Consider the following 15,512-nt stretch of genomic DNA (forward strand, 5'->3'; position numbering starts at 1 on the left):
AATTTTGCAGAATCAAAACGTACAGCCAGTGATGACACTGACTAAAATCCGTGTTCCCATGGATAAAAAATAGTATAGCAAAATTTTAGACGAAATATCAAATTTCATAGAATTCACCCCAAATTTTTGAAATAAATAAAAGTAATAGCCTTCTAGCGAAGAAATTAATCTTTAACCACTGAAAATTTCAAAGCAATTGGTCCAGTATTCGAAGAGAAAAGCGATTTTTTAAAAACGTGTCAAAGAACAAGAACAACAACATAATATTGAAACGATCGTTATGGCCACTAAACGTGTCCAACAACAACATAATATTGAAACGATCGTTATGTCCACTTCGTGTCCAAAAACATCACTCAAACCATCCTTATAAGCGGAAGTACATCGAAGAATTTATAAAGCTAGGTTTCACGTGTATTCTTATAAATGATGAGTCACGTCCTTAATGTGTTGTTTGTTCCGGTGTTCTTGCCAACAAGAAGCCTGAGCCTGAAAGCAGAGCATCCAGAATTCATTGACGAACCAATACATTTTTCCGCCGATCAGAAAAAGAAATGTTAGGCGAAAGAAAACAATGACAAAGTATCTCACAATCTTAGAAAAATCTGAAAAGGCATTGTATGAAGTGGCATATTTAATCGCACTGATAGGGCTGGGGCCATGGCGGCAAAACAAAGGTTTTTAGCAATATAATAAATAACGTAATAACGCAACAATAAACGTTTTAAATTTAGGTTGATATTAAATTTAAAAATAAAAGTGATGTTATTCAAGTAACGTATTTCTTATTTTTAGCCTACTGCGATTTTGTAGTTGTCAATTTTGAAAATCTCACATAAATGTAAAAATGCCTGTAAAAGCTTTTTTTTTTGCAACGCCGGGGCATTCAGATAGCAGTATTGCCCAAAAGATTGCCAAAGTAGCTACCCTATAAATCGCAAAGACTCTTTTCAACTTATTATTGTTTGAAATTTCAATCAACTGAAGATGTTATTAGGACATTGTCTGTCTTTTGCGTCACGTTTCTGCGGACCGGTAGTAACCTTTCCGCGGACCGGCGATGGGCCGCGGCCAGTGGTTGCCGACCACTGATTTAGTCATTCAGACATTTTTCATGGTTGTGAATATTACCTCGTTTTGTCGGTTTCGCGTGGTATTTGTTAGATTTTAGTTGTGTTTTGGTAAATAGAAGTCCTAAACTCGCATAACCATTCTTGAAATAAGTACCAATAATTTTGCAATGGTAGAGTGTAAAGAGGAAGAATTCAAGAGATCAAAAGTCGGGGAAACATTTGTTACTTAGTTGTTCGCATTGTTATATCCTACTACGTAGACTTTAGGAGCCTCAGGACTCCGTTAAAGACACTTAGGGCCTCCGCGAGCTATTCGTTTACTTGAAAACTGTCCTCGACCCACTGCCCTATCTCCCTCAACTTTCCTATCCTCGACCCACTGCCCTATCTCCCTCAACCTTCCTATCCTCGACCCACTGCTCCATCTCCCCAACTTTCGCATCCTCGAACCACCGCTATATCTCCCTCAACCTACCTATTCTCGACCCACTGCCCTATCTGCCACAACTTAGCTGTCTCTGAGCTACGGTGCTATACTATTCAGTACCTGACTTAACGGCGCTTTATTCACGACCCGGTCGCCACACTGAACTTTACTATCTTGCGACCAACTTCCATGGGTAATACTGGTCGTGTATGCCAATGAGATGATTCAATTGTACGTCGACAAAACATGATTGACGGCCTTCGTATATGTAGGCTGGAATCTCAAATGGTAAACAATAACCATAATTGGCAGTTTAAAAATGTGTTACTAATTGGGCTACTGATGGTTTCTTGTTGGGAAAGACAGTTTTCTAAATTTTAACAAGCCGTTTTATGTCCTCAATAATTGGCCATGTCGCGAGTCTTGTGACAATATGATGCTGATCCGAAATAAGCAATAGGGCTCTGGTCCGGTATAAAGTATTTTTCTTCAACATTTTATAGTAAAAGCGACGCTAAAGATTACGTACGAAAGATTACGCAACTTCATTAAGTTGCAGATAAGACAAGTTCAGTTTTGGGACTATACGCTAGCTACGACAAAACATTTCATGGCTCAAAAATAGTTTGGAAGGGATCACACTCACACACTCACTGAGCGACTTATAATTTTGACTGTTTTTGACTTTTCAGCCTTCTCAGACACGTAAAAGAAATTTGTGTATACAACAGGATATGGCAGAACATTCGTTGAAAAAGACCAAGCGTGCAAATATTTCATTATTTCCTCATCGTTTCGCCTTGCACGGAAATACAGGCGACATTGAATGAAACTCAGATATGTCGATATGGCCTGTTAAAATTTTAAAAACAGTGACTCCAAACCCGATGTCATCAGTAGTCTAATTAGTAGCACATTTTTAAGCCATTAATTATGGTTATTGATTACCAATTGAGATTCCAGCCTACATTTACGAATGCCGTCGATCATGTTTTGTCGACGTACGATTGAATAATCTCATTGGCATACTCGACCAGTATAACACATGGAAGTTGGTCACAAGATGGTAAAGTTCAATTTGACGATCGGGTCGTTATTGTAGCGCCGTTAGGTTGGGTACTGATTGGTATAGCGTCGTGGGTCGAAGATAGGTAAGTTGAGAGACGCCGGACACTGGGTCGAGGGTGGGAAGTTTGAGGCATATAGTGCAGTAAATCGGGGATGGAAAAGTTGAGGGAGATAGGGCAATGAGTCGAGGAAAAAAGGTTGAAGGGGATAGGAAGGTTGGGGGAAATAGGACAGTGGGTCGAGCATAGGAAGGTTGAGGGATGTGGAGCAGTTGGCCGAGACGAGGGAGACATGGCAGCGGATCGAGAATAGGAAAGTGAAACTTTCAATCAACTTTTTACGTTCTGTTGCCATTTCTCTAATTATAATCAATTATAGGCTCATTAAACGAGTGATTGTGAATTATATACTCGTTGGGTTATAGTATAATTTAGTTTTTCAAAACAAATTTTGTCACGTAAAGAATATATTTGTCAATAAAGCTGTTTTGTTAATATAATTCAGTGAAGCGTCGCGGGCCGAATCCGGTCGGCGAGCTGTAGTTTGCCGACCCCTTATCTTAACCCTCCAATGAAAGTTTGATCATTTTACTGTGTCGGCCGATATTTGTCCCATCACTGCATCTAGAAATCACTGATACATTTATGCATAGACCGAATTCGATATGAAAGTATCAAATATAATTGGCTTCATAACTGCAAACTCTCCCTTAACAACAAAACATTGCGATAATCCTAAGTGCTGAAAGAGCAACTCAAAAATACGATTTCAATCCATTCATTGCTAGTAGACGGTTTCATGGTTGCCTAGCATATTAGTCAACTCAAAGGCGAGCAACGATGAACGCAATTGAATTAATATGACAAGACATTTTAAATTTTCGCGTCGGCCATGGATTGAGCGATGAGTGTTCCTCGGGAATTTTCTATTCTGAACCCCCTCCCTTTTAGAAAACCATGGCTGCTGCGCCCTTAGTTATAGATAATGTTATATATATTTGAATCACTACCACATTTCGACACCACCGTCGTCAAATTTCATTAGTGACGTTAATGCTTCTTCACAGATACAAAATTAACCAAGTCAGTTTTTTAAGTGAACGAATAGCTCGCGGAGCCCTGAGGCTCCGTACGAAGCACTTATAGCAGTGGGGATCAACGCCCGACAAAAGACTCATCTTCTCACCCTCATCGGATAGAAATACATCACTTAAACCAGGGATGTCCAACCTTTTAATTCAATGGGCCGCATTGCAAACTTAAATATTTAACTGGGCCGCAAAACCACCTCTTAATACAATTTAATGGAAAAATTACAATATAAAACAAAACCACGTGAATACAGTTTATTTACATTATTACAACGTTGTAAATATTGTAATGTTTATATGTAGCTATACATAAAAAACACATTAAATTTATTTAATCAATATTAAATCAATGAGACTTTTGACTTTGTCTTCCAGCCATAATGTTTTCAATATTTGCATCGAAGGATGCATTCTTAATTCTAAGAATGTTTGCTAAATGTCTATCAGTCAACCTGTTTCTTTCTGCAGTTTTAATGTTTTTCATGCTTGAAAAAAACTGCTCGCAAGAGTATGTACTTCCCCACATACATAATAATTTTCTGGATAAATTTAGAATTTGATTGAATTCATTTTTGAGAGAATGCAATTTCTTATAAAATGAAGGAAGTGTGTTCTTCCTGTGAAAAGTTTTTAAACCTTCCCGACTTTGCAGCTCAATCAGTTCATGTTGGTACTCCACTGGTGCTTTATCATATTCAAATGAAAATGGATCACTAAACAATTTTAACTCAATTTCAATCTTTCTAAAGTCAGAAAATCTAATCGTGAACTCTCCAAGCAAATCCTCACATAATTTAGTATATTTTTCATAGTTTACAGAAAACTTTTTTTCTCTTTCAGATAGACTACGGAAGTGTACAATTTTACCAGCTTTTAGCTGTGCTATAAAAAGTTCCAATTTCTTTGTGAAACTAGTTATTCGCTCAAACATTGAGGAACATAATTGGTCCTTTCCTTGTAAATGCAAATTAAGTTCAGCTAATTCTTCGGTGATGTCTACAAAGAAAGATAAATCATTCAACCATTCTTCATTTTCTAAAAAATCCACATTTTGCTTCTTTTTTTCCAAGAACACTTTTATTTCAGGCAACAATAACTGAAATCTTTTTAAGGTTGCTGCTTTACTGAGCCATCTAACTTTTGAGAAATATACTACGTCTTCATATTCACTGCCAACTTCGTCCAAGAATGCTTTAAATTCGCGATGATTTAAACCCCGTGATCTGATGAAATTAACAGCCTTGACAAGATCAGTCATCAAATGTTTCATATTTAGCTTTTGAGCACATAATTGTTGTTGATGTATCAAGCAATGGTAACTGAGAATCTCATGATCAACAGATTCTTTAAATAAACTAATAAAACCATTGTGTTGACCAGTCAGGGCAGGAGCACCATCAGTTGTAATTGAATAAATGTTTTTCCTATCAATATTGAATTTATCTAATGACAAATTAACAATCTCATATATGTCCTTGCCTCTTGTTGTGCCCTTTATGTGACACAAGTCCAACATTTCTTCAATAATATTGAAATTTTCATCAATTCCTCTAATGAAAATAACTAATTGTGCAGTATCACTTTGGTCAATACTTTCATCCAACGCTAAACTGTAAAGAACGCATGCAGATAATTTGTCCTTCAGTATGCCTTCAATATTATCACCCAAGTCATCAATTCTTCTGCCAATTGTCTGATGTGATAGACATGCTTCCTTTACTAAATTCACCTTGTCTGGACAGTACTCATTAAAAGCAATAACAATGCATTCTTTTATTGGGAGGCGGACAACTTGACTACACGGACAACTCACCAGAGACAACTCGACTACCTGGAGACCTGGTGAGTTGTCCGTCTTTTCGCATTTTCTACGGTGGTGTTTTAGGTCTATAGAAATGCGTTTTTGATATTTTTAGTGCTCAAATGTTGAGAAAAATACATAAATATTCTCTAGAAAGCATTTTTATTTGTATAAGTGGCTTATTTTAATCATGTTGTATGAATACAAATACAGTCTACAGACGAAATTGAAGTAACGTTAGCGAAGTTAGACTGTTGACTTATAGGACTGTGTTCGTTTAATTTTATGAACTTTATTGGTATTGAATGTTTTGAATGAGCACATTTGAATATATTAAAACCTTTATACTTCACAGTAACACTTAAATATTTATGAATGTGAGCTCAGTAGTCTGTGGTTGCAGTAGTCTAAACTCGCCTACGGCAGTCGCCCGTCAACTCACCAGTCGAGCAAACGCTCTGCGACGTGACGTCATCGATGCTCGAGGTAAAGACAACTCGACTACCGAGCAACGAGAGTCAGACAACTCACTAGTCGAGCAATCGCTCTGCGATATAGATGCTCGAGGTAAAGACAACTCGACTACCGAGCAACCTCACTAGTCGAGCAATCGCTCTGCGATATCGATGCTCGAGGAGAAGACATTGCTTTGCAAAACGCAGACTCAATAGTTGCATAGCATTTACTTAGTGCCGACTGATATTAGTTGTAAGCCAACTTACCACGGCAAGGTTTCAGTCATAGAGTTGAAAATTCTTTTTGCAGAAGAAAACCAGGAACAGATAGGCACTGTCGCTGCGCCTGGCAGAGAAACTGGGCCGAAGAATGGATAAAAGATGTTTACTTTTTGTTACGATTAATGAATTTATTATGATATTTAAATACTAAACGTTATGGGGAAATTTAATGGATGGAAGGTTTTGTTTTCTTTTTCGTTACGAATATTTAATTTTATTTGAATACTGAACGTTATGGGAAATTTGCTGCGTTACATACTTACTCTTTGCAATACTGCGGCCCGTAGATCCTTGAACACCTCCGAAGAAGAGAGTCCACAGATAACTCTCCTTCCTTAAACTGTTCCCAAACATGTTGCACCCTCTCGTTGGCTTCCGCATGCCTGCCGTAGACACACCCCACAACATTCTCTTCCAAAATATCCACAACGTCCGCCTCTATCCCTATACTTACCTCGTACATTGTTGAGAATATTCGGCGGAGTTCTTGAGAGCTTGAGTATGCATCTTTTCTTTCAGTGATTTGAACCTGGGCGTGATAAACATAGGAGGTATATAGCACAGCGCCATGGCATGCTTTATCAGGTCTCTTGTTCCAGCGTCCCTAAAACAAAATAAAACATGTTAAAACAAAAAAAAAAAACTGTGATGGAAACGACCTCGGCTAATGAGTATTTACGTTTGTAAGGTGTCAGGCCGGCGATAATGAGGCTGTAAACTCGGCGATAACCGAGCAGTAATCTCGGCGCGCGGCATCATCATCACCGATCTGGCACCTTATCTAATCTCATATCACCAATCTGGTACAGATATCCATGCACATTCCGGCGCAGGAAAATTGACTACGTCCACATCTTCAATGTAATTAACAACCTACTCACCCTTTAGTTTTCCGGTGCACGTGTGAAGAGATTCGTAATGGACTTCGAAGCCGCAACATGGCAAGCACTTTCTTCAGTATGGCCGGACGTCGAAAAGCAGGGATGCTCTTTCCACTTCACTCAGGCCATCATGAAGAATGTGCGCCCCAATAATTTGGCTCGCCTATACAACAAGTGAGTGGTTAACCATATTTATTTATGTCTTTGTACTTCTTCCACTTCTTTTGTTTTAACATGTTTTGTTTTAGGGACGCTGGAACAAGAGACCTGATAAAGCATGTCATGGCGCTGTGCTATATACCTACTATGTTTATCACGCCCAGGTTCAAATCACTGAAAGAAAAGATGCATACTCAAGAACTTCGCCGAATATTTTCAAAACACATGGTTATACAACAGTGTCTGGACTCCCAAGGATTGGTCAGTATTCGACGTAGAAATAAGAACCAACAATCATCTGGAAGGTTGGCACCGCCATTTCAACAGTATAACTCGGAAAATTATGCCTTTTTACAGTTTAATCTCAACAATGTACGAGGTAAGTATAGGGATAGAGGCGGACGTTGTGGATATTTTGGAAGAGAATGTTGTGGGACGTGTCAACGGCAGGCATGCGGAAGCCAACGAGAGGGTGCAACATGTTTGGGAACAGTTTAAGGAAGGAGAGTTATCTGTGGACTCTCTTCTTCGGAGGTGTTCAAGGATCTACGGGCCGCAGTATTGCAAAGAGTAAGTATGTAACGCAGCAAATTTCCCATAACGTTCAGTATTCAAATAAAATTAAATATTCGTAACGAAAAAGAAAACAAAACCTTCCATCCATTAAATTTCCCCATAACGTTTAGTATTTAAATATCATAATAAATTCATTAATCGTAACAAAAAGTAAACATCTTTTATCCATTCTTCGGCCCATTTTCTTTGCCAGGCGCAGCGACAGTGCCTATCTGTTCCTGGTTTTCTTCTGCAAAAAGAATTTCCAACTCTATGACTGAAACCTTGCCGTGGTAAGTTGGCTTACAACTAATATCAGTCGGCACTAAGTAAATGCTATGCAACTATTGAGTCTGCGTTTTGCAAAGCAATGTCTTCTCCTCGAGCATCGATATCGCAGAGCGATTGCTCGACTAGTGAGGTTGCTCGGTAGTCGAGTTGTCTTTACCTCGAGCATCTATATCGCAGAGCGATTGCTCGACTAGTGAGTTGTCTGACTCTCGTTGCTCGGTAGTCGAGTTGTCTTTACCTCGAGCATCGATGACGTCACGTCGCAGAGCATTTGCTCGACTGGTGAGTTGACGGGCGACTGCCGTAGGCGAGTTTAGACTACTGCAACCACAGACTACTGAGCTCACATTCATAAATATTTAAGTGTTACCGGTACTGTGAAGTATAAAGGTTTTAATATATTCAAATGTGCTCATTCAAAACATTTAATACCAATAAAGTTCATAAAATTAAACGAACACAGTCCTATAAGTCAACAGTCTAACTTCGCTAACGTTACTCCAATTTCGTCTGTAGACTGTATTTGTATTCATACAACATGATTAAAATAAGTCACTTATACAAATAAAAATGCTTTCTAGAGAATATTTATGTATTTTTCTCAACATTTGAGCGATAAAAAAATTTAAAAAACGCATTTCTATAGACCTAAAACACCACCGTAGAAAATGCGAAAAGACGGACAACTCACCAGGTCTCCAGGTAGTCGAGTTGTCTCTGGTGAGTTGTCCGTGTAGTCGAGTTGTCCGTCAGCCCTTTTATTAATTCTCCATCAATAAGAGGTTTTCCTTTCTTAGCTAATTTCTCAGCTATAAGGTAACTAACTTTTGTACATGTTCCACTTTTAACAATATGTTTTTGAAGATTAGCTTGTTGTGAGCTAATTGCCTTTGTCAATTCTTCAATTTTCGTTTTTCTTCTTTCTTCATTAAATGTCTGATATTCTGACTCATGTTTCGAAACATAATGACGTCTGACATTGTATTCTCTGCATACGCTAATCTTATCATTACATATAAGACATGTTATATTGCCAAATAACTCGGTCACAAAATATTTTTCCGTCCATTGGATATTAAATTTCCTCTTTTCTTCTGCTATTTTCCTTTTTTAGTAATAGATTCCATGGCCATATAAATATAAAATTTTCATTACTTAAGATTATAGTTCTCTGAAAAAGAAATTAACCATTAATAGGTGTACTGAGCCGTAGTTTACTGAAAATGCATTTATTTCAACAATAAAGAAAATTTAAATGATTAAGCACTTACTTTTGAGAGATATAGTCTGCACACCGCCACAGCCAAAACAACACTGTCGAAAACAAAGACTTGCGAACGGCATGGCGAGTAGCTGGTGGCGGCGCACCAGAGCGCGAGAAAAAATACATACGGGAGTTTCAATTTGGTCGCTACAATTATTTTATTTATTAAATATAAAGTATTTTTTGACTAAATTACAATAAATATATTTTGACTAAATTACATGAAGACTCTCGTGCTCATTACTTCATAAATTTGCTAAAAAAAAAATTTTTAATGATTCGTTAGTGGGCCGCATCCAAACATTAAGTGGGCCGCAATGCGGCCCACGGGCTGCAGGTTGGACATCCCTGACTTAAACCATACATATAAGCGGAATAACAGCGAATAATGTATAAAGATTGGTTTCACGTGTATCTTACAGCAAATCATCCAAAATTAATTAAAAAACCAATACATTTTTTCCCGCCTATCAGCGTTTTCATACATAAAATACAATCTCAGATCGAGGCTAGAGGTAGAAAAATATCTTCGAGTTGCCGTCTCCCAAATAAACCTCGATTTGATATGTTGTGTATTATACACAAAGTTTATAATTTGCATTAGTCATAATAAACGCTATTATTCACAGTTTTATGTGATAAGTTTCATATAATTTTGTGCAAGAAAAATGCTAGTGTCGACAATAGTCTTAAAATCGATAACTAATTACATGTTTACCAAATGCTTGGGTCGCGGGAAGTTAAGAAAATTTTTTTTGGGTTGCGCTAAAAAGTAGTTGCGGACCCATGGCTTAGGGAACCGCGAGACAATTTAACCTCGGAACAGAAGCAGTTTGATTTGAAGTAAAATTTAGATGTCATGCTTTTACAGTGTTTCTCCAAAGCACGTCACGCTCTACCGAAGACAATATTACGTAACAAACGTTGGTTAACGAGCAAGAGTGTGGCTGTTGTTTATGGAAGGCATGTGCATCTGATTGTAAATCTTCTCGGGGTTATTTAAAAATGCCCCCGCCATAAAAATGAAATTAGATACAACGATTCATATATATGTGAGAGTTGGTTTTGCTGTGATAATTCTGGAGGAAAAGAAAAACCACAGTGGCACCGTCCTATCCCGATGTCGCTAAGATGACACTAAAATGCTTATTCCATTTGCAACAACTTACGGATGTGAGGCAGCTTTTTCTACGTTACTCGCTATTAAAACAAAATGCCGAAACAGAATGGACGTGGGACACGATATGAGAGTTGCATTATCCAAAATATAACCCAAGGCAGAAGAACTAGTGGGAGCCAAGCAAGCAGCAAGCAAGCAGGCGTGTTTCCCCGAAAATGAGACCGGATCTTATTTCAATTTTCTTCCGAAAAATAACACTAAGGCTTATTTTCGGGGGATGTCTTAAATTTTTATTTATTAAAAACCAAAATACTAAGTAGAGAAACACGAGATTTTCAAATATACAGAATATGAAAACCGATATAATATACATTTACTTATAAATAGCGCGTTGTAATTCAAAATAATTGCAAAATATAGATTAACCAGTCATTTAAACGTGTAGGAGAGATTTCTTGCTATCGATCGAGTCGAAAAAAATTCGCGTTTTCGACTAGGTCTTTTTTATGGAGAGGGCTTATATTGAAATCATTTAAAAAATTCATGCTAGGTCTTATTTTCAGGGTATAGGTCTTACTTTCGGGTAAACACGGTATCTCATTGTAGTGTTTTAATGTCATTCAATAGAATAGATGAATGCTTGATATACCGCGTTGCTATTTGCTTCCATTTCTTTAGTGGACCGCGAGTCATCGGAAAAATTGAAAGTGGACCTTTATGCATAATATTTTTAAAAGTTCGAGAACCACTGATCTAATTCAATACAGATGGGAAAGCAGTTTGTTGGATATACACATCAACCTTACTGGATAATGAAACATCACATGCAAAAGCTTCGGTTTAAAAAACTTTAGCGTAAGCTAGTATCAATCGTTCATGTTTCACTATGAATAGGTCCAGGAATACTCTCGCTCCCACCGTTGGTGATTGTTTAAAACAGTGTTTCCCAACGTGTCAGTCCGCAGACATTGGCTACAAAGCGCAGCGTTCAGGTACTGGTAAGTTACTGTTGCTGTTTAGGTTCGTTCATGATGTCGTATGATTTTGTGGGAATTGATGGCAAAACATTTCGTTATGGACTTTGTGTCCATATGTTTGAGCATAGCTCTCTTGTTAGTTAGTTCTAAATTTTTCAATTTAACAAAGTCAATGAATTTCGTCGTTTTGCATGTCTCTTTGTACATGTAGTCCTATTTAGTAAACGCTAAACCTAATTTTAGAACTTTTTATTGAAAAATATTTCCAATGGGATGGAACGGGCTTACATATCTATGGGATGGGACAGAAAAATATGTCCCATGGACAAGCCTGCAGATCCAAGCGAAAGAGAACAGGAGTTACATTTAGTGGTATGATTCACACTTTTTGTCAGCCAGTTCCATCACAAAAGTCATATTTTTTAGCCGGTTCTGTTACAAAAAGTCATATTTTTTTGGCAAATAAACTGATTTTTTTTAACTACTCCCTAATTAACAATTCAAAAAAATGGTTGGGTAAACATCATTTTGTCAAAATTTTTGATGATGTTTAGGATTGTCTATAAAAATAAAAATATTGCTGTATAGTGTATATATTTATTTTATATTGATCCATTGACAGTAACCAGTAGTTCTAACCGGTTCGCTGATCACATAAAATTCCGTGAGACGGTGCTATAGAACCGATGCGAACCGGCTTAATCCCACCACTGGTTACATTCAAGTGTATCCCATATTTGGAAATATAAAAAAATATGTAGCATGATGAATGATAATTATCCCAAGTCGATCAAGACTCTTCAGGATAGTCATCTTCACTCTTACTACAGCATCCTTGCACTATATGAACACGGATCCACCGACACAAAAAATTAAAGAAACATAATAGTTAGTCCCTGAGACACCCAATCGATAGCACATGATGATAATTGTTTTAATTCAGCTAATGCTGCTGTATGCTGATGTGCATCGCTCCTCTAAAACATTCACATCTATGCTTTTTATGTAAGGGGGAATACTAATCGGTAATAGATTCCTGGAACAGTATAGGTAATTATTTATTTATTGAATATGGTAGTAAATTGAAACTACTCGCAAATATACTTTCTACTGTTGAATAATCACAGCAAAGCAAAAATTTTCTTATGTGAAGTGATCCATTTTCGGGCCCATTTTCTCGAGAAGAGTGTGAAGTAGGTATGTAAACTTTGCGTTTATATTATTAACCTTTTTGACGCATTTTACTATGCACCACAGTCACTAGTTGCTGTCGTTATTTCTATTTAGAAAAGTGGGTTGTTACGGATAAAGTTTTATGACGAATTTAATTATACATATTTTTTTAAGAATATTGGCGTTTACTGCTTACGTATGGTGGACTTTGTTTGCGAGACACGCATTTATAAAAATCAACCCTGCAGAAACCTCGTCGGCATAATTGTTCATTAGGTTAAAGGCATTCATAGCGTTCTGTGTTCTTATTTCGAACCGTATGCTAGTTCTATTGGGAGTTGCACTTGGCAAACGCCGCAGTGGTTTAAAAACATACCAATACCTTCAAAGAATGTCGTTGCATTATTAGAATGACAGTAAACTTAACAAATTGAGGTTGAAAAAAAACTCGATCTCTGTGCCCGACCTACTGCTGTAACATACTTAAAAGTGAAATAACATTCTAGGCTATTTTTTGTTGTCTTAAATCATCTAGATTTAATACTTTATGTGGGTGTTGTCTGTAATTCTGTACCCAGTCTTATTTTGTATATCTGTATATATATCTTATTCAGGTATATATTCAGTTCTTCTCAGGTTACTCTTTTATACACGAGGATTCTCCAACAACGGCCGGGGGAGTGTGTTTTTACATAAAAGACTATGTTGAATATTTCAAAACAGATGAATATAAGCTTAATCTTGTTGGCTGGAAGGATCTGTGGATAAGTGTCAATCTAAACAATAGCAAACAAGTGATTGTACCGGAAATATATAGACATGCCAAACAAGCTCGCAAAAAATTCCACACATTGCTAAACGAGTCGCTGCACAAAATTATGATAAACAAGAAAACAGCTTTCTTTCTTGGCGACTTTAAAATAAATTTGTGCAAAACTTCTGATTCCTTCGTTTTTGAATACTCAAACATGTTACTGTCTAATTCATTACAAGTGTTCACAACTGCGCCTATACCAGAATCACTGATATCTCTTGCACCTCAATTGATCACATATATATACAGCAACGAAAACGATTTACAGTTGTTGGATTATGCCTTGTGGTATGGTATTTCTGACCATCTTTTCAGTGTGTATACTTCGCAATAAACCATTAAAAAAGAATTCAGAGACAAAATTTGTGCGATCATTGAAATACTTCCACCTTGAATCATTTTTGGAAGACATTGAAAACTCAACAGCTAAATTAAATATTGACTGTTTATTCAAGCTTGATATTGAAAAATCATTCGGTACGCTTCTGGAAACTCTAAAATCGGTTGTTGACAAACATGCCGCACTGAGGAAAAAACACCCAAAGAACTGAGATTTGTCTCGAAACCATGTTTCCCAATAGATATCAAGAAATTAATCTCGACTCATAAACGTTTTGTATAAATGTCATTTTTTGTCGACAGACAAATCAAAAATAAGGTATCACAAAAGATACTTCAACATTCTCTCACACATCAAGAAAAAGGCTTAAACGAAATTTTACAAAGCAGAATTTAAAGAACTATAGAGGGCGACAAAAAGAAGACTTGGAGTCTCATTAACACAATCACCAATAAGAAACGTAAACGAAATTTTCCACACGAAATTGAGACAACTCATAGAATCATATACAACCCCCAGTCCATATGCCAAGAATTTAACACTTACTTTGTAAATTTTGGACCTAATCTTGCATCGAAGCTAGCAAATAATTCTATAAATTTTATGAAGTATTTGGGCAAACCTCAGAAAAATTTAATCTATCTGGAGCCTATACTAGAATATGAAATTATTTCCATCGTTAACAAAAAGGATTAAAGAAAGGCTTTTGAACGGACGGTCTGTCTATTCGTTTTCTATAACTTATGATTCGTATCATTAGCAAGGACCTTACAGATTTCTTTAAAGAAGGGTCGCCTAACCCGTGGCCAGCGGAAGCATTTTGAGTGGCCCGCGCCGTATTTTTCAGAATTGGATAAAAAAATTGGAGTAAATCTATTTTTTGAGTGATGTAGTATACAAAGATGTGATACAAACGATTTGTATATTTTCCTGAAATGCGCTCTGCCAGCCCTTGCAAACGAGACATTAGGGTCATTTCGAATCGAAACCAACTTGGAGGAAATATCGATAAATAAAGGTGCCATAGCCGCTTACACACTTGGTCTTTAACTACTCTATATGATGTTATCGCAAAACAATAGAAGCCATTCTCAGATTGAGAATTCGCTAATGAATGTATATTATATATTGTTCGGGTTGCCAATGTTTTACGTCCGGAAATAAAAGAGGTGTTTGCAAAAATAGCCTGTCAAGACAGACCATAACTCGTCATGTCAAAGAACTTGAGAAGTCTAACAGCGGAGACTTCAATTGCAAAGGCGGGAAAATTTTCATCGTATTCCTTGGCGCTTGACGAAAGCACTGGCATCATGTAGTCATCAATGCTGGCATCAAGGTTACTGCTCAGTTGGCGATCTTCTTACGGGGAGTTAATAATGATTTCGAAATTACCGCAGAGCTTGCAGCAATAGTCCTTACTAAGGGCACGACCTGCGGCATTATTGTTCCAATCTTTATGAAACTACGCAACGAGAAACCATAATGAAATGCCAATAACAGAGGTTAAACATCCTACTCGCGAATGCGCGATGAAGTCCTGGAAGGAATTCTCAGTTCCCCGTCATCAAAGGTCCTTTCTGAACTGCGGACGATTTTCGTTAAATGTATTTTTTGAAATTAATAAGTAGAAAACTAAGTCGACTCTATGTAAATAGTAAGCGTCAAAATTTTAAAAAAATATATAAAATGAAATTCATCAAAAATAATTTCTGTGATAACCCACCTTTAACACCTTCTTTTCA

General features: G+C 37.1%; 2 protein-coding genes across 3 annotated transcripts; one reads left to right on the forward strand and one right to left on the reverse strand.

The window, feature by feature from the left end:
- Positions 1-4,004: 4,004 nt before the first annotated feature.
- On the reverse strand, positions 4,005-5,174 carry LOC144423021 (general transcription factor II-I repeat domain-containing protein 2A-like). The gene has a single exon (XM_078113183.1). The coding sequence runs from the start codon at positions 5,172-5,174 to the stop codon at positions 4,005-4,007; it is 1,170 nt and encodes a 389-aa protein (XP_077969309.1).
- Positions 5,175-7,114: 1,940 nt separating this feature from the next.
- On the forward strand, positions 7,115-7,734 carry LOC144422955 (uncharacterized). Of its 2 annotated transcripts, XM_078113023.1 has the most exons (3): positions 7,115-7,251; positions 7,326-7,497; positions 7,594-7,734. In XM_078113023.1, exons 1-3 carry the CDS (start codon positions 7,115-7,117, stop codon positions 7,732-7,734), a joined length of 450 nt encoding a protein of 149 aa, XP_077969149.1. The 2 variants fall into 2 exon arrangements, with proteins under 2 accessions (XP_077969149.1, XP_077969148.1); XM_078113022.1 differs by having other exon boundaries at positions 7,326-7,734.
- Positions 7,735-15,512: the final 7,778 nt, after the last annotated feature.

The sequence above is a fragment of the Styela clava genome, chromosome 5 (assembly GCF_964204865.1).
Source record: "Styela clava chromosome 5, kaStyClav1.hap1.2, whole genome shotgun sequence".
Taxonomy (NCBI): domain Eukaryota; kingdom Metazoa; phylum Chordata; class Ascidiacea; order Stolidobranchia; family Styelidae; genus Styela; species Styela clava.

Coding starts and splice junctions, on each gene's coding strand:
- LOC144423021 (XM_078113183.1), bottom strand. CDS start 5,174: ATGTTGGACTTGTGTCACATAAAGGGCACAACAAGAGGCAAGGACATA.
- LOC144422955 (XM_078113022.1), top strand. CDS start 7,115: ATGGACTTCGAAGCCGCAACATGGCAAGCACTTTCTTCAGTATGGCCG. Junction 7,252..7,325: donor TTGGCTCGCCTATACAACAA/GTGAGTGGTTAA, acceptor GTTTTGTTTTAG/GGACGCTGGAACAAGAGACC.